General features: G+C 44.6%; 1 protein-coding gene across 3 annotated transcripts in view; it reads left to right on the top strand.

Moving 5' to 3' along the window:
- KANK1 (KN motif and ankyrin repeat domains 1) overlaps nt 1-2168 on the top strand; it is a 130021-nt gene extending 127853 nt beyond the window's left edge. For all 3 annotated transcript variants that reach the window (XM_090274144.1, XM_090274143.1, XM_090274145.1), the window contains 2 exons: nt 438-536; nt 1129-2168. In XM_090274144.1, coding sequence (XP_090130270.1) covers nt 438-536; nt 1129-1191 — 162 coding nt within the window. In that variant the 3' untranslated portion in view covers nt 1192-2168. The remainder of the gene's footprint in view (nt 1-437; nt 537-1128) is intronic.
- Nucleotides 2169-19471: the final 17303 nt, after the last annotated feature.

Genomic DNA, 19471 nt, shown 5'->3' with positions numbered 1-19471 from the left:
CATATTGCAGGATGTCAAAACGTAGATTATGGCACAGGCCTGCTCATTTGTAATTATGAGAAAAAAAAACTAAAATATGTTTCTAACACCGTCATCCCCTGCTGCCCCCTACTCGTGGGCACGGTGGTTGAGCGAGAAATCCTCCTGTATGTGCTGAGGATCCACAGACCTGCTCACTAACCACTGTGAGGCAAAGTCGGAGGAACTGGGGCGACTGTCCGCTGGACTGTGATTTCCTTAGGGTGGGAGGCTGTGCCTCATTCATCCTTGTATCTGTAGGGCTTAGTACAGAGAGGTGCAGGAGAGTTCCCGAAGGGACAGAACAAATGACTAGATTTGGGGGTCCATATCAATTATTGCAGGGTGTTTTGTTTTGTTGCCTTTTGGCCATCTGGAAATTTGCAAAATCCAACATGGGTTGTTCTTTTCACCTGAAGGATGGCAGCACCGCGCTCTCGATCGCTCTGGAAGCCGGGCACAAGGACATCGCCGTTCTCCTCTATGCCCACGTCAACTTCGCCAAAGCCCAGTCTCCGGTCAGTGTTGTGCACTTGGCATTTGTTAACAGGCTGAAATCCCCCAGACTGGTGGGCCCCCTTCCTCTGGGAGTTGACAAGAGGCACAGGTTTTACGATGATTCTGAAAATGGGAGTTTTAGTCTGGAACATAAGAGTCTGTCACTTTTACCTCACCCAGAAGGCCTTGCGTGCTAACCGTTAGTGCAGCAGAGACTGGACCTGTTTGTCCTCAGGAGACAGACACTCACACCCTCACATGAAGGGCTTATTCTGGGTAGAATTACTCAAATGGCATATCCTGAACCCACGAATGCACATCGCCATGTTCCTGGCGTAGTTCCTAATACAGAGAGTGAGAGTAGCAACCTGTGGTCCCAGAGTCCACTCCTAGCAGGAAGTTGACTTTCCAGGACAGCTGGACATGACCCAGCTGAGCCCGGCTGGCTCCTGAGCGCCTCCTCCTGGTGGACCTGTGTTCTGTGGTCCAGCTCCCCTCCCTCTGGCTCATGGGTGTTTGTCAGTTGTGGCGGACAAAGTTCCTGTGTCAGAGAGGACACAGCAGCCTGAGGTCACTTATTAACCCCCAGTTTTTTCCTTTCCTGGTCTCTAGGGCACCCCTAGGCTTGGAAGGAAGACATCTCCCGGTCCCACCCACCGAGGTTCATATGACTGATCATGTTCAAATAGCCGCCCATTTACATGCCACCATTAAGCTGCTAATTGTTCCTGTTGGGCTGACAGGTACTGAATGTATACATATTATGCCTGAGCTCGCCAGCAAACGGAATTCATAAAGCCAAGGACTGAAAATTGGAGCTGTCACAGTGGAAGCTGAGCCAGCAAGAGATTGCCAGTGGTCACACACTGCCTCTGCTGGCCACCTTCCCTCTGTGTAGGGCACACTTGCCCCCAGTCACTGTTGCTGTGGAGTCCCTGCTCCATTATGTACAGTTGTAGGAAACTGTAATCGGACCGGAGCAGGCAACTTCTATTTCTTCTCTCCTCCACCCCCTGCTGCCGCCACCACTGCTGAGAAGTGTCAGGTTCTCATTGGCATGGTGTTTTAAATTTTTCCACAAGTATTTATATTTACTAACGTGGAACCATTGGAAAGCTCTTAAAAAATTTCATTCCAGGATGGTTTTGTTGATTTTTCTTTTGTGTTTATTATTTTAAAATATGTAAATTGAGATGACGTTGATCATCAGCAACTTGGGCCTGGGCTGGTAGGTTTCTGGGTTAAAATTAAAAGATGGGACTCTAAAAAAAATACAACACTACACAAGGAAGTCTTTTCAGTTGGTTTTATCTGGGTGGATGTATTATATGACTTTATATAAAAGGTATCTATATAAAATTGACACAGTATTTTTAACTTTTATATTCCATGGTAATAAAAGACATGAAGAACTACATGTAACAGTACCATATTTTTATTAATAATTGCACAACTCTATATCTAATAATAAAGGTTGAATTGTGTTAGAGGAATTGGTCATATATTTGCCTCTAGAGAAACATAGTGTAGTTCTCCGTATATTTATGGATTCCTTTATACCATGTCACATTTACTTTGGTCTTATATGTATTTAAATGTTTGAAGTGCCTTAGACTCTTGCCATATTTTCAAAATAAAATTTTATTAAGCTCTTTGCTCGTCCCTGCTTCATCTCTGACAGCTCTCTGCCCCAATCTTGCTGACTTTCAGCAGTGGCAGCGCAAGCAAGACGGATGGGTTGCGCGGGGAGGCTGAGTGCCAGGTCCGCTGGTCCTGCACTCCAACAAGAGAAAACATCCTCTGAGAGCACCACAGCGCTGCTCATTACTCAGGTTGCACGTCACGAGTCTGAAATTTAAGACCTTCTTAGGCAAACAGTTCATCAGTCAGGTAATCTCCAAGGGGAGCCAGTGAGCTGATTCTTCGCACGTGCAGAAGCACTAGACCTCAGTTCTAATTTTGAGTGCAACTGCTGGGTACTGGTTGAAACACGTCACGATGAGAAATGAGAGATGAAGCTAGGCAGACCTTTTTATATTTCAGACTGCTCTTGGCCCAGCAGCACCTGTTTTCTGGTCCTTTTTAAAAAGTATAGGGGATCAACTCCCTCTCGTTAAAATGAAGAAGCATGGTGGCCAAAATGCACACTAGGTGTGCGAGTTGCTGATAGTGGGTTTTTAACCCAGGTCATTTGTGAGAGCCAGACACACTGCAAAAATATCAGTGAGGCTTTTTTAAACCTTTCTTCCTTTTCTTTCTCCCCCTCCTTCCTTCCTTTCATTTATTCATTCATTACCGAGCTCAAGGAGAGGCTAGAGACTAGATTTTTCCGACAGGTGTGTGTGTCATCACAGTGCTTGTACTGGAAAGCCTGTTTTCATGAGCTCAGGCATTTGCATCTTTTAGAGAAAAATGTTGGAGGTGCAGAGAAAGCATTGCTGACAATTCAGGCCATCATGGGGCAGTAACAGACACTCTCTCAGTTCACGCCGGTGCCTCTGGGGAGGAAGGGCCATCCTCTTCCATGAACCGTGAAAACAAGGTCACAGCTGACTGGAGTCACGAGCACCTCTTTCCCTCCTGGGACAGATCTGCCAGCTCTGGGATTTGGGCTAAACTTTGGTTCAGATACCTATTCAAGGCTGAGTTCCATCAGATCTGCAATAGCACAAATAAATTAAAGCCAGAAGAGTGTTTGTGTTTGAAGGAAAGCAGGGCTGGGAGTTTTTCCCCCTTGATGGCACAGCATGCCTTTTGAGCAAGGAGGGCTGTAGCTCAGGTGGTTTGTGGTTTGGGAATTTTCTTTGTTCCATTTGAGAAAGGAAGGCAATATTGTCGTTTCTGGAGAAAACGAATTCCCATATCTGTGCTGCATTTCAGATTTCTTGTGCTAAATTTTGCAAAAGAAAACAAATGGATAACATGGAGTGATAGCATGCAGTGATGAGGTCTTATTCAGTAGACATCTGACTTCTGGGTGGTGTATGCTGCCTAGTGCCCCGTTGGCTCTGCTAACACTAGGCACTTTGGACGTTTTTATTCTGGGATCTTGGCACACTGTATAGACCAGCCTAATTGCCCCCATGGCACAGTTCTGATTTTTTTGAGGCACAAATCCATAAGGAAATTTGTTGTGGGGTACTTGGGCAAGGTCCCCAAGAGAGACCAGCAGAGGGCTGGAGACTCCTGATTTCATTTTCCAGCCTCAGTGAAGAGAAGCCTTAACCTGTAAGCGACAGAGAGTCCTTTTTCCAGGCACTCTTGCCCTGAAAATTAGGAAGCTGAAGGTCAGGCTTCACCCCAAGACAAAAGGAATAGAGCAATGGGAACTTTGAGATTTTAATGTTAATGAAGAAAAACTGGCAACGTGTCCTGCCATTAGGACTAAATGGATTAAAATCCATACTTACCATGAGGGAGGGCCTTGCTTCTGGAGAAAGTTACCCAGAATACACTTTTCTAGTGCTAGTCCCCAAAATAAATTACATGTTGGGTCCCTATCTATAAGTTTCCAATACTCCAATGAGAATAATTTTATTCCTCACGTATGTAACATGGAACACTGCAGGTGTATGATAATGCAAACAGAATCAGGTAAGAAAACTGAATTTTCTCCTCAAGGTAAATAATGAGCAGAGTCACCATAATTTTCTTTAAATGCTCATGGGTCTTCTTGAGGGGAAGCCCAGCTGCAAGCAGAGATATTTTTATTTTTGTGGTACTTTGTGTGAGCTTTCCCCTTCACAGCATGCATAGGAATTTCCTGAAGGAGCTGGTAAAAATGCCAGTTCTGGGCACCACCCTGCAGAGGACGGTTCTTTAGCTCTGGGACTCTGCATATATAAGGAACATCCCTGGAGGTGGCTCAGTACATGAGTGACAGCAGCTGAGCAGGCAGACAGCTCTGGGAGTATTTTCGTAAGTTAATCTTTTCCTTCCTCCTTGTCCTTGTGAAGCAGGACTGTTCCTACACAGGAAGAAGGCCGTGACCCGTTGCTTTGGCTTTGGAATAAAGGCAGTTTTCTTTTTTTTTTTTTTTTTTTTTTTTTTTTACTGAAAGCACATTTTTTTTTAAGCCCTAGCCTTAACCAGGGACTATCTAATTCAACTTTGTGCCATAAGGAAATTACTAATCATATGTTAACTCCATTCTTATTTAGCATGGCTGTAATTTAGAAGCCAGCTGATTATAAAAATATATTTAAAGTACATCTTGCTGGAAATGATTACCACAAAAGGATGTGGCTGAATCATTGGCCACAGTGTCCCAGAGCTGCTCACACTTACTCCCTCCCCACCAAAGTCACTGGCTATTTCCTGTGGGGAGGGATTGGGAAGTCACAATCAGCACATCAAGTGTGAAAGATGGAATTAGTCAGCATTTCTAATGATGTCCCTAGACACCTGTCCTGAATCTTGGCAGGAATTTTGTAGAGAAGCTGGAAAGCAAAACACCATGTTTTATGGGTGCGTGCTTGTACAGATAGGTCTGGTTTTGAGGACATTTGGGGAGGAGCTGGCATTTTAGGAAATCAGTTGCCCACTGCCTCTCCATGAAGACCTTTAGTCACTTAATAGGCAAGAAAGCGGGGACTATATTCCTAATTTTCAGATAATGGAAGCTGCAAAGGAATATTCCTAAAACCAAATGCCAGTGTGGTGTTTGGGCCAAAACAAATTTTACACTCGTTCCTCATTCCCCAGCCCTGAAAGATCCAGTTAGCCCAGCCCTAGACCCACCTGAAAGGGCGAGGCCATATGAAGGGAAGAAAGACAAACACCTGAGCTGCAGATGAGCAGGAGGCGCCTTGCTGCCGTGGTATCAGCTCAACATGTGTGAAGCTTGGCTGTAGGTAACCAAGTGGCAGCTGGGCGGGCCACTTACTTGTCATGCCAAGCAGCAAAGAGATTCTGGCTATGATCTCATCTGCTCTGTCATGAAATACTGAATGTGCTTAAATTAACAGGTAATAAAGACGACATTCATTAATTTGGTTGCGCCCCTGAGCGTTCAGAGAGCTCATGACCCAACCCTGTCCAAATATGTTTCTTCCACTGCCCCTGAAAAGCCAGTCTTTCTATAGGAAGCTCACTAAGATCAGCTATTGTGCCTGGGTCTGTAACACCAGCTGCCTGGACCGGTGCCTGGCTGATACATACTAGTTGAGTGAATGATTGTAAAACAATAATTGAAGTATGGTGTTGGAAGTCAGGAGAGTGTTACCATTAGGAAAGGGGGAAGAGATGACTGGGAAGGAGCCTTGTGAGGGGCTGGTGAGTGCCTGGTAGTGATCTGTTTCTTAGCCTTGAGGTAACTACACTGTTATGTTCACTTTGTGGTGATTCATCAAACTGTATAGTCAAGCTTTGTGCATTTTCCTGTGTGTATATTAATGTCTTTTTTTTAATATAAAAAATGAAAACGTTTGGGCAGAAAAGACCTTCTTGGAAGGAAGGTTTAGATTTTTTTGATTTGAAGATCAGTGGGAACAAAGAGATAATGAATATAAAACTGAGATGTGTTGGCCTTGCCTTTTTTTTACTGTTAATACACAGCTTTGCCTACAATGGCTATTGTGGTCCATGTATAACATTGGATAGTAGTAATTTAGGCTGTTCTCAGATACTCCAGTTCTTTTTCTGGGTACTACCACCTACTCTTCAAATTTTTATTTATTGGAGAGAGAGAGACATCGATTTGTTGTTCCACTTATGCATTCTTTGGTTGTGTTTATATGTACCCTTGCTGGAGATTGAACCCACAACCTTGGCGTATGGAGTGACACTAACCAACTGAGCTACCTGGCCAGGGCTCTACCCGCCTACTTTTGAAGTTAGGCCTGGCCATATGACTTGTCTTGCCAATGAACCATTAGTGGATGTGACACGAGTCAATTCCAAGTCGGAGCTTTAAAAGCCAGTATGCAGCCCTAGTTAACGTGGCTCAGTGGATTGAGTGCCAGACCACAAACCAAAAGGTCACTGGTCCGATTCCTGGTTAGGGCACATGCCTGGGTTGTGGGCCAGGTCCCCAGTTGAGGGCATGAGAGGCAGCCCATTGCTATATCTCTTGCACATTTATGTTTCTGTCCCTGTTTTCCTCCCTTCCCTTCTCTCTAAAATAAAATCTTAAAAAAGAAAAGCGAGTGTGCGGCTCACCATCATGGTGCTCATGGAAGCAAGTGTTGAGATGGACTTCGCATCAGCCTGGGTTCCTGAGTGACTGTAGAGTAGAGTTCCCTTGCTGATTTGTCTTACAGGTGTATCATGAGCAAGAAATAAACCTTTGTCACGTTAAGTTGGGGAAGTCTGTGAGTGACTTGTTACCACAGCATAACTTAGGTTTTTTTTTTATTGATGTAGAAATTGGTTTTAGGAAGAGGGTACTGCTGTCACCAGATGGCTAAGATAGTGACTCGTGGCCAGCGAGGACCCTGGCACTGGGACCTCAATCACAGAACACTGAAAAGTATTTGAATGATGCTTCTCCTCATTTTCCTGAGGATGGTATGTATCAGTACCATCGTAGGTAACAGGAGAGGGGGTAATACGTTACATAGATAGCTTAAGGCATGAAGGACTAAATCTCTTTGGGAAGCATAGCCATTTACTATGTATATTGTCAGGCAGATTGTATCTTACAAACATGCAGTTCTTAAATTCGAATTCACATCATAATCCCCCAGGGAGTTGTGACAACACAGATTGCTAGGCCCCACCCCAGTTTCTGACTCAGGGGTCTGGGAAGAGGCCCAAGAATGGGCATTTCCAACAAGTTCCCAGGTGTGGTGCTGCTGCTGGTCCAGAGAACCGCTGCCCAAAGGGAAGGAGTAGTAAGTATTATAAGTAGACTCCCCTTATCTCAGCCACACGCAGGTACCTGCTGGCTAGGCATCCTTGGAGTCTGATTCTTCGTGGGGTTTTGTTTGTTTGCACTTCCCAGTGACTAAGCCTTACAGTTAGCCAGTTTTCTGTGGCCCTTTAGCTCCCCAATTTAAAACTGAATCTTACAAAGATGCAATTATTTAATGGCAAATCTTTCTTTCTACAGTTTGTACAATATATCAAGTGTTTATAATGCTGCATGTATCCAGAATTGGGTTTTAGAATACAACCAGAGGACATTATTTCAATCACAGCTGTTGTGTAAAAAAAATGACCCACATATTACACTTAGAAAGAAAGGAAATCTTTATGGTTATCCCACTGAGTCTCTTTGTGTCGGCTCACTCTCTCATGAATGCTCATTTACAGATCACGGTCCGGTCCCAAAACCCCAGTGAGATACAGAGGAGAGAGTGTGCAGCATCACGACTGTCTCAGCTGCTGCCTCTGAATCCCATCTCTGTGTCCTTGTTCTGCCTCTGGGCAGAGGCACACAATGGTTTCTCTTCACAGTCAGGACAGTGGTCACTCTGGATGCTCGTGCCAAGGTCTGAGAGAGGCATCTGTGATGGAAGGCCACAGCGGGCCATGGGGCCAGGAACCAACTCAAGGGATCTCCTGCCCAAAGGCATGTAGTTTGTATGTCTGTAGCTCTGGGATCAGAGGCTGAATTGAGATGAATAAGAAGAGGGTGGAAAAATCAGTGTTTCACTGGGAATTTGGAGGCAACTTGTTTATATCCTCCCCCAACTATAAATTCACCTCTGAGAGACAAGATTCACTTTTAGAAAGTACACTTGCTGACACTGATTGACAGCAGGCCTTGGATGACCAGAGAACATTAATGAAGTCCATCCACATGCTTCATTCAATCATTGTCAGGATCTATGACCAAATATATAATCAAATAGCCAGGAGCTTAGCGACTAGCATAAAACCCCCTGCTATATGGTCTGGTCTGTACCACATTTAGAAAGGTAGAACAGTACTTTTATTTACCTTTCTGCATCAGAGTTTAGTGACTCCAGCTTGAAAGGCCAATAATCCTACGATTGCTAAAGCACAACAGACTTTGATCCATGAACTTGTTTTGCTAGATTCTTATCTGTGCCTCTAATCCACATTGAAATTAGGGGAGCCAAACACTGCCATTACCCACCAATGAGTTTTATAAAGATGACCTTTCAATGATTTTTACGTACACTGACCTCTATATGTACAGGACTTTTTCCAGCTGCCAACATGAGCAGTGTTAACTGGTACAAACAACCTCCATCTGGGTAGGAAGCCCCATATTATCCGAAGTCAATGGAAATAAAAGCAGGGATCACTTTTCTTGGCTTTGCTTCTCCCACCTATGTTCACTTGATACCTAATAAAAAATGACGTTCGATTCTTGTGCTCATTCTCTGGTTTCTACCATAATAGTAAACATATCTATAGTTGAAGATCAGTGGAAGATACTCAGCTCTCAGCTCCAAGCAATGGAAGTGAAGAAAACAGTTTGCAGGAGCCCATTTTATTTGAAGGTGAAAGTGGCTTCTAATACAGTAATTTCTTCGAGGGGTGCATCATTCTCTAATGTCTGAGGAGGCATGTCAGTTAACTATGGCCACAGTAACGCTGTGTAACACAGCCCTGAAAGCCTCAGTGACTTACAACAAGCATTCACTACCCATCCGGGTAGTTAGTGAAGTGGCTCTGCTGACCTTGGCCACTCTCACTCCCGGCTGTCAGCTGTTCTAGGGAGCAGAGGCAATTCAGCTTAATTCCACATGACTCTGATCTTGCATCTAAATAGCCTAAGCACATTCTCGTGGCTATCACGAAGACACAAGGAAAACAAGTGGACAAGGCTCCTTGAGATTTAGGCTCAAGACTGGCACCTCTTCATTTCCATGACATTCTATTGGCCCAAGCAAGTTATGAGGCCAGCCAGGATTCAAGGAGATTGGGAAACAAATCCTGACTCTTCGGTGAGAAGAATTGCAAAGCCACATGCCAGAGTGTTTGGTTATAAACAAAAGGTTTGGAGCAATAAAATGCAATAAAGGCGTCATAGTGAGCTCCTCCCCCACACCTGGTAGTAGTTCTAACCAGGATTTTGGAGCATATTCAAGAGCTACATTTCTATTAACCTCCTTAAGTACCCGTGGGAAAGGGTGGAGATAGTTACATCTGATAACTACATCTTGCAGAGCCTTTTCCATGGCGGAGGCCTTAACTGTTGCTGTGGGCTACCCCTGGCTAGTGTTATCTGCCACAGAGTACCCAGTGACAGTGAACTTAAGCAGTGGACACAAAATGGTAACCTGGAAGCCAGGGGGTAGTGGTCCAAAACAGCTGGGAGAAAAGAGCCTTATCATGAGAGTGTGGGGAGCAAGTTTCAGGTGCTCTTATTGAGGAGCATCAGGGAGGAGCCCAGTTTCTCCAGCTTGCCCTCCCTCAGGACCCTCCACTAGAGAGTGGAAGGCAGGGGAATTGGACCTGCACAGCCTTGGCTCCCACTGATGGAATCAAAGAGGACATTGGCGTGAGTTGTGTTAGAATCCCCTTCAGCTCTTAGCAGGCGAGCCTGATTTTCACCACGGGCTACTTCCTGTGGCCCGCAGAGGGACTCCACAATCATTTCTGAATTCTTGTCCATGAAATTGTTCCGGGTCCATGTCTGGCAGTTACTTAAAGGCTAACTCCTAAGGGCATGGTTCCTGGCACAGTAGGGTTTTCTGCACAGTGAGGCAGTGTCTACAAGATGTTGACAAGACTCAAAGCAGTCGGTCACAAATGTGAAGGACAAAAAGAGGTGAGTTCTGTGCTGCTGCAGGAGGAAGAAGATCTGAGTACTGAGCCAAAATCCAATAACAAGCACACAACAGTTTAAATCGTTCCCCCAGGACAATAAACTAGGAAAAGTTCGTTCAAACCTACTAAAGAGATATATGTCCCTCTGTGGGGGCCTTATTAAAGGATGTGGGAGCCTGCATGGGCATCCTGAGGTCCCCACTAGCACTGGGAGCTCTTCTCCAAGCCCTTGGACAGTTTACAAGATTCATCTGCGCAGCCTGACCTACTAGCTCCCCCTAGTGGCCAACAGTGGACACACCCAAGCATGATCCAGTCTTCAAATAACGATGTTTCTTTAAACAAAAATTCATGGGTTACAAAAATCAATGTAATGTTATCTCCACTAATCCCACTGTGCTGTAGTGTTGAGGCAGAAAGCTGGGCAGATGGTTGTCAGCAAGCAAGACCCCTACATGCCTTAATTCTCAGTGCCAATGGATCCCATAGGGAGTGATGACTCTGGATTGAATTATAAGGGAAACTCTGAAGGCTATTTGAAAATGTAAATGTAATATCAGTTCACCAAACAGAAAAATGTCAGTCTTTTTGTTTTTCTTTTAATGGGCAATTTCAAGAAATAAAATATTGCAGAAAAACTCCATGTATCTACAAGCAGTTTTAAGAAGTCAAATCAGAAATCTAAGGTTGCACCAACATATAATAATGGTAAGTGTCATTTCATAAAACTGTATGTGTATGTGTTCTGGGTCACAAGGTAAGATATATTTGTAGTGAGTAGAGTAGAAGTTTAAAAAGTTTGCAAAACCCAGGTCCAGAACATGATGCAACCAGGTCCTTTGTGCTTTTAGTCCCTCATGGCAAGAAATGCTGGGAGGAATCATCTTCAAGCACCCATTTTGACTCATCCCGAGTCTGGGACTTGGGGAAGAGGGCAGCAATAAAGCAGGGGAAGATACAGCACCTCGTTGTTGAGGGGTTAAGACAGTTGACAAAGAGCCACACACAAGTGAAGAAGAGGTGCAGTGTCAGTTGTGGTGCAGCAGGCACCTGGGGAAGGACAGGGCAGGTAGAGCCATGTATAGGTAGGAGAGCTGTGGGAACGGAAATAGGGGGTGGGGGCCTGGGAAGAATGATCCCAAGCTGTGTCCTGAAGGAAACAAAGGGTACAAAAGTGCTGGAGGAAAAGGAGGCTGCACCTGGAAAGGATTTTCAGACTAATGTCATTACCAGCTCTTCTTTTTTTTTTTTTTCAGGTATGCCATGTTTATAGCCTCATGAACTATAAGTGCTTTGAAGGTTGTAGCACTTTTCCCTTTCAAAGTTAGCTTATTTCTCCCTCTTTTTAACTTCTTATTTGATTTCTTTTATTGTGGTAATATATGTAACATGATGTTTGCCATTTTAACTATTTTAAGTGTACAGTTCAGTGGCATTAAGTACATTAACACTGTTGAGTAACCAACACCACCATCCACCTCCAGAACTTTTTCATTGACTGTAACAGAAACAGTAACCATCAAGCATTACCCACCCATTTCCCACTCCCTTCCATTCACAGCCTCACTTCTACTTTCTGTCTCTGACTTTGCCTTTCTAGATATCTCACATAAATGAAATCATGCAATATTTGTCCTTTTGTGTCTGGTTTATTTCACTTAGCATGGTATCTTCAAGGTTCATCCATGTTGTAGCATGTGTCAGAACTTCATTCTTTTTTGACTGAACATATACATTATATATATATGCTACCTTTTCTTTAATCATCTGTAGAGGACACTTGGGTTGATATCAGCACCTTATATTAAAATGAAGGAGATAGACTCAAGATGGCAGAGGAGCAAGTGGAAGCTACACTCACCACCTCCCAGGACCAAAGTGGAATTACAACCAAATTGTAGAGAAATCATTCTGAAACACCAACTGAACATTAGCTGGAGGGAAGCCTTATAACCAAGGACACATGGAAGAAACAATATCACCACAACAAGGCTAGTAGGGAGTATAGAGCCATGCAAGAGCTGACTGGGCTTCCATTGGTGGCAGCTGATATTCCAGAGGACTATTTAGTGGCCAGGGATTCTCCCTGGGAAGTATGGGGTTTAAACCCAAAACTGGGCTCCCCAGCCTACAGCACCAGAATTGGGGAAGGAACCCCCAAAACATGCTCTGAAAAGCAGTGGGGAGAGACAGCTAGAGATGCAGAAAGCCTCTTAAAGGGCAAATGCACAAAATTCCATTTGCAGCCACTAACCCTGGGCTCTGGCAGAAGGAGGGCAGAGTAGACTAGAAACACATGAGGAGAGTGGGTCTGGTGGCTCTGGGGAGAGAACTGAATGAATAGACACCAGGATCCCTGTGCTAAGTCATTCCTGATACTGCAGAAACCATCCTTCTCAGGCAGAGCACTCCCCATCAAGTGGTATCAGCCTGAGGGGAAGCAATAGCCCCACCCTGTGGATCAGAGTACAGCTTGAGGCTTTATCAGTGATTAAGTTTAATAACCAAAGCAGATCTCTGAGAGCTTTGAAACTTTAGCTGAACCTCCTCTGGGACCAGTGCTAGTAAAAGCCAGCCTTGGTGCACAGCTTGGTTCTTTCTACACACCACCAGGAGCAGCAGAGGGAGCCACAAGCTGTGCATCACTCACAGCACCAAACAGGTTGCCCAAAGCCAGTCACAGGCAGTATTTGACACAGGACTGACTGTACCAGAGTCTTTGCAGATCTAACTAATACACAGAAACAAACACAAAGAGGCAGCCAAAATGAGAAGAAAAGAAACAGGCCCCAAATGAAAGGACAGGAAAATCCTCCAGAAGAAGAACTAAATGAAATAGAGGCATGCAATTTATCAGAAAGAGAGTTTAGAATAATAATTATAAGACCACTCAACAGCATGCAAAAAGATATAGAAACCATAACAAAGGACCAGTCAGGAGTAAAGAATGCAATATCTGAAATAAATAATACACTGGAAGGAATAAACAGTAGGTTAGATGAAGTAGAGGATCAAATCAAAGATTTGGAAGACAAGATAGAAAAAAATAACCAAGAAGAGCAGAAAAAAGAATAAAAATAATGAGAGCTTAAGAAACCTTTGGAACAACATGAAACATAACATCTGCATCACAGGAATGCCAGAGGAGAAGAGAATGAGCAAGGGCTTGAGAATCTATTGGAAGAAATAATGACCCAAAATCTCCCTAGTCTGGTGAAACAAAAAGACACACAAGTCCAGGAAGCTCAGAGGGTCCCAAACAAAATGGACCCAAAGAAGCCTACACAAAGACAAATTATAATTAAAATGACAAAGTTTAAAGATGAGGAGGGAATCCTAAAAGCTGCAGGAGAAAAGCAGGTAGTTAACTACAAGGAAGCTCCAATTAGACTGTCATCTGATTTCTCAACAGATACATTTTAGGCCAGAAGTGATTGCCGTGAAATACTCAAGGTGGTGAAAAACAAGGCCTACATCCAAGGCTACTTTACCCAGCAAGGCTATCATTTAAAACTGAAGGAGAAATAAAGAGCTTTCTACAAAAAAAAAAATCTAAAGGACTTTGTTAATACCAAACCAGTACTGCAAAAAATGTTGAAGGGCTTGCTTTAAGAAGAAGAAAAGAAAAAAAGAGGAAAATAGTTTTAAAATAAAATGGCAACAAATATGTATATATAAATAATCACCTTAAAGGTAAATGTCTTAAATGCTACACCCAAAAGACACAGGGAGGGGTAAATAGTGGTAGCCAAGTTGATGTGGTTGGGAGAATGCCAGTACCATGTTTACCTACTCTGCCATCTTCACTGGAAGATATTGACCGTGTTTTTAAAAGAACCACTGGCCTGGCCTAAAAATGTCTGTGGCTGCTTGGTATTTTGAATGACCCTTGGTGCCCTCGACCACTTTGGGGCCTGCAAGTAGGCTGAGAAGGCTATTCAGTTGTCAAGGAGGTCATTTACTAATGTTCTATTCAGAGAATGATGAAAAAGCAAAGCAGAGCCAAGTGCAATGGAGAACACAGACAAGTGAAAGACCTCCAGGGAGCTGACTCAGGGCCCATTCAAGAAATGTACCATTCCTGCTGGACTGGAGGGGTGGAGCCCCTCAGAATGTCTGCTCTCTCCTAGTGTATTTTAGAATTGCTATGGAGCAGTGGCTGCTGTGAATCTCCTATTCGGTTCTTGCCCAGTGGGAGTGTTTAGGCATTGCATAATGGGGGAGAGCAAGGGGGTGCAAATAGCTCATCTTCCTAGTTCACTGGTTTCCAGGTTAAGAGGAGCCATACTCCAGGTCAACGAGACTCAATCTCATTCACTGAAGTAGAGACTCTCATGAGACCCTGGACTTTTCTGAATACTAAATTGGATAGGGCTTTTGGTCTCCAAGGGGAATGAGAGAGGGAGGGTGAACTGAATTCTGGGTTACCAGATGGGCATACTGTTATAGCCTTTAGTACTATTCAAATATTCTGGCTTTCTCCTGACCTGGGTACACACTAAGATTGCACGTCCTGCCTCCACCTCCTTGTAATTGGAAGGCTCTGAGTGACTAGCTCAGTTCTTTGCCTTTGTTTTCTGGCACACATGCTACCAAGAAGGTGGTCTGTGGATCAACATTTTAGAAATTATGAATATAGTTTTCAATTAAACACTTATAAGGAAGGAAGGAAGGAAAAAAGAAGGGCGACAAAAAGGGATTTTTGGTCTAATAAAGGCCTGGAGCAGATGGGAGAGGATAGTAAGAGAATAGGGGCCAGTGTGGGAACCAAATAGGAAGAGAACCACTTTGGTCTCCACAGTTGGTGACAGGCTGAAGACTGGTGGACTGACTGCTTTGGTTTATTTATCTGCTCAGTATCACTGTCAGCATCCCATCACTGACCCTCCAGCGACTTGCATAGAAATTACAGCGCAATCACAGGAACCACTAAGTGCATTCTTGAGCGTGACATTAAGGATGAGACTTTGTGTTTTCCATAACATGTGTTTGGTAGCACTAACTCACAAGTTCCAATTTAGCACAGAATCACAGACCCGGCAGCATTTCCTGGAGGAAAAGGTCCATTAGAAGGATCCATTGGACAGCACTCAGATGTACTAAATTATGTTTATACGAACCTGCAACAGAAACATTTCTATAGGATTTCCTAGGGATTCATCCTTTTATTGCCTTTCTGGTGGGGTGAGAAAGGTCAGGGGAGAAGGATATTATGGTAACTTAAGACGGTGATGATGGTTTCACAGCTACCAAAGATCCCAAAGGAACTAGGCAAGGTAGATGAATGAGTCAAGTCACCACCCTGGCCCAGAAAGGCGACAACACTCTCTTCAAGGCTACCCTGGCTCCTTGGGCAGGTGCCCCGTTTTCTGCCATGGAACTCAAAGGGAAAGGTCTTTGTAATCAGGAGGCTGAAAACCTTAGCAGACCCCAAAAAGAGGCAGCTGGTTTTCTGAATAGGCACACTTCTCCCATTCTAGTAAAATTACCAGCCCAGACTGTAAGCTTGGCGTGATTCCTGAAAAGTGAGAAGTGCTTGGCTTTTCATCCCTGAGTTTCCCTAATCACACCGTGTTGTTGTCATGTCCGTCTTCCCCATACCTGGATTCTCTGGCCCTTCAACATCAGCCTCTCATCCGGCCGCTCCAGCTTACATCCGGAAGCGGATCTTCTTCCAAAAGTGGTGTCACCACTCAGTGGTACTCAATAGCTGGGCAGCAAGCAAATAAGTTAATGCACAGACACCCCAAGTGCTGGAGACCAGGCAGGCTGTCATGGGAGGGACAGCAGCTCCGTGGCCTGGGCATGTACTCTGCAGGCCAGGGCACAGGGGGACTGCGGGTGTGGCAGGTGCCTGGGCACCACGCTGGGTGTTGCCAGCTTTTTACTGGGTCTCTGTGGGTGAGCACTGTGTGCAGTGGAGGAGCCTCACCCTATGCTCAGATGCCTGTGAGTCACAGGAAAAGCAGCGGTGGTGCTCCAGCTGCTACTGAAATAATTTTGAGTCCAAGAGTGATTGATGCATTTTCTATTGTCTTCCTTAACCTGCTCTCATGCCTAGTGACATAATAAGGTATCAGCTACAGATCATTTTTCAGACTCTAAAGTCTTATTCTCCTAGGCTCATTCATGCTACAGTCTCTAAGAAAGCAGGAAGATTTAACTGATGACAAGGAATAAGGCCCACTCAGTACAGTGTGGTCTCCACAAAGTGACTACTAGAGTAGTTTGCTAGGACTGCTGTAACGAATTACTGTACTCTGGATATCTTAAAACAAGATAAATTTATTTTCTCACTGTTCTGGAGGCCAGAAGTCCAAAATCAAGGTATTGGCAGGGTCCTGCTCTCTCTGAAGGCTCTAGGGGGAGGATCCTTCCTGTCTCTTCTAGCTTCTGGTGGTTGCCTGCCATCTTGGCATTCCTCGGTTTATGAACACATCACTCCAATGTCTGTCCCCGTCTTCATATGGCTGTTTTCTCCATGTGTGTCTGTGTGAACATTCCCTCTTCTGCTAAGGATACCAGTCATTGAGTTAGGGCCCTCCCAGAGCAGCAGCGTGTTCAGGTTAAAGACATGGTACAGAGGTGGTCTGGTATGTACATCCGTGTGGGCCCATTTGCAATTCATTTAACTTCCTTGATCCACTAATCTCTCACTTTAAGTTGACTAATTACATCTACAAATGCCCTATTTTGAAATAAGGTCACTTTCTGATGTTTTAATAGTTGACCACTTACCCTGTGCCAGGCCTTACATAGTTTTACATGCAGGAGCTCATTACATTGCCACAAAAATCCCAAGAGACTGTGCTGTCATCATTTGAAAAAAAAGAGGACACTCAAGGTGCTGAGAAGTTAAGTGAATCAGAGGTGGACCCTCACAGACGCACCAGACCACCTCTGCACCCCTTTCTCTAACCCAGATGCTCTGCTGCTCTTAGGGGTGGAATAGATAGATCATCAGAGCACATAGGTCTGGACAAGGTTGGCTTTTGTCTGTTTGTTTTGCTTTTTGTTGTCCGAAGGAGTGTAAAACTATGATTCACGGGGAACTACTATATCAATATCCAAATATTTTAAATAATTAAAATACCTGAAAAGTGAATTAACCACACTAATTCAAACAACCATATAGCAATGAGAAAAGAAAAGCCTATCTAAGGAAATAGCATAAATCTCTTTGAATTGGTTATGCACAGCTAATTTAAACCTAGTCCCAGGGTTAGATACCTTAGTGCTATGGGCTGGGTTTTTACCAGAAGCGATGAGCACTGTGTTAAGAAAATACGAGACATACCTTTTTCTTGATTCTGAGCAGCCAGTCTCTACTGTCAGGAGCAGCCTGGAAGAAGCAACCATCCTTCTGGCCCAGTAACATCCTCCCTACGTGAGCATCCAGGATGCCTCTTCCATGGGGCAACCCCTGCCCTGCGGGGCCCTGTGGGTCTGATAGAGCCACCTCTAGCGCAACTGAACAAGCAAACATTGCAGAGGAGCCACATTCCCTAGCGTCACCTCTTGCCCCTGCTTCCCACCGCACTCTGGTGACATCAGCACTGTGGCCTGGGGCCACCTAAAGTCACTTAGTCATTCTTCCACAATATTTACTGACGGCCTACTAGGCACTGGGTAGGGAAGGCGTGGATATGCCATGGTGACAAGATGCACAAGTCATCATCCTTCTGGAGCTTTGTTCTGCCGGGGAGGCAGACATTAAAAAAATAAATAAATAAATGAGTTCATCAGACAGTGAGAAGGATGAGAAGGTGATGACTGGGGGTGACATGATGGGCAGTGCCTTCTGGGAGGGCAACATGAATTTTGGGTGCTCAAGGAGAACCTTCTTAAGCAGGTGATGTTTGAATTACAAGCTGAAGCAGGGGAAGGAAAGCCTTTGTCAGGCCGCAGCAGGCCTGAGAAGCCTGATCCCAGCAAGTTAACAGACTTCTGCTGTTGGTATTCAGTGCCCTGATACACCTTCACCTTACAATCAGTACTGTCATAGCAATGTCATTTAATAGGTCAAGTGTAGATTAAATATAAAGATTGATTTGTGATCTTGTTCTGATTGTGACTAAATGTGTACAGATAGTCGGATGTAATCGTATTAAGTGCTCAGTAGTGGGAAGCAATGCACTCCCTCAAGGCAGTGGAGGGGCTTTCCTTTAGGAACACCTTCTACTTTAATTTACAATTAAATAATGGGAACTAGGAAGGAAATTTATAATTATCACTATCATTACTATTCATCCTCACCCAAAGACATTTTTTCATTGCTTTTAGATAGAGAGGGAGAGAGAGAGGCCGATGCTTGAGAGAGACAACAACCAGCTGCCTCCCACTCTGTACCACGCCCCCCGACTGGGGATAGAACCTGCACCCCAGGCATGTGCCCCGACTGGGGATTGAACTGGCAAACTTTTGTTCATGGGATGACACTCCAACCTAGCCACAGTGGCCAGGACAGGAAATTATTTTATTTAAACCAAAGGCCACCTCTGTCGTTGTCTGTAGCAGTTACAGTGAACCGAAACTATTTGAGTTAAGACTCCCTGAACCCTGGAGAAAGTCCGGATTGCAGACAATGGCTGGGATGGAGTTCCCAGAGCTGGGGTTACTGTGGGGTGTTGACTGTCGTATGTTGGGACAGGACTGGGCAACCAGCCTTGAGCTTTTATTTGCTACCTTCTCTGTTGTAAAAGGGTGACTAATGTGTAGAGTCATCGGGCATCCACAGGGGACATCAGCTTAATGGCAAATACAGAGGTTGGCTCTCTCAACATCCATTTCAGTCACCTCTAGCTTATTCCTGTTCTGTAACCTGGAGGGCTAAACTATGTTTCTTCATGTCCTTTGCAGACAGGGTGCTAGCATGTAATGTGGTTCTGGTTCTACCTGGAGGATGACCTACAGAAGTCCCTGAGCTGGAGGTGAGCAATGTGAGGTAGCAGCCATGTGCAAAGGGATGAAATCTTATTGCAAATGCATTGGCAGGTGCACCTGGTTCATTGGGGCTGCTGCGGCAGAGTTTTGGGTATCCTGTCCCTAAATTCCCAGGTGCTATAGAATAGAAAGCAGTAGCCATGGCTCTTCTGCTGGAATTGTATTAAGCCAGTGATTTTCAAACTTTACTGTCCATCAGCATTTCCTGAAACACTTGGTAAAGAAGATTGCTGGGCCTCATCCTTAGTGTTTCTCGTTCAGTGGGTCTATGGAGGGGCCTGAGTATTTGCATTTCTACCAAATGCCTAAGTGATGCTGATGCTGC

The sequence above is a fragment of the Furipterus horrens genome, unplaced genomic scaffold, assembly GCF_987537825.1.
Source record: "Furipterus horrens unplaced genomic scaffold, mFurHor1.1.pri manual_scaffold_4, whole genome shotgun sequence".
In the NCBI taxonomy this organism is placed as follows: domain Eukaryota; kingdom Metazoa; phylum Chordata; class Mammalia; order Chiroptera; family Furipteridae; genus Furipterus; species Furipterus horrens.
Note: the sequence above shows the minus strand (reverse complement) of the source record. Positions and strands in the feature narration are given on the sequence as shown.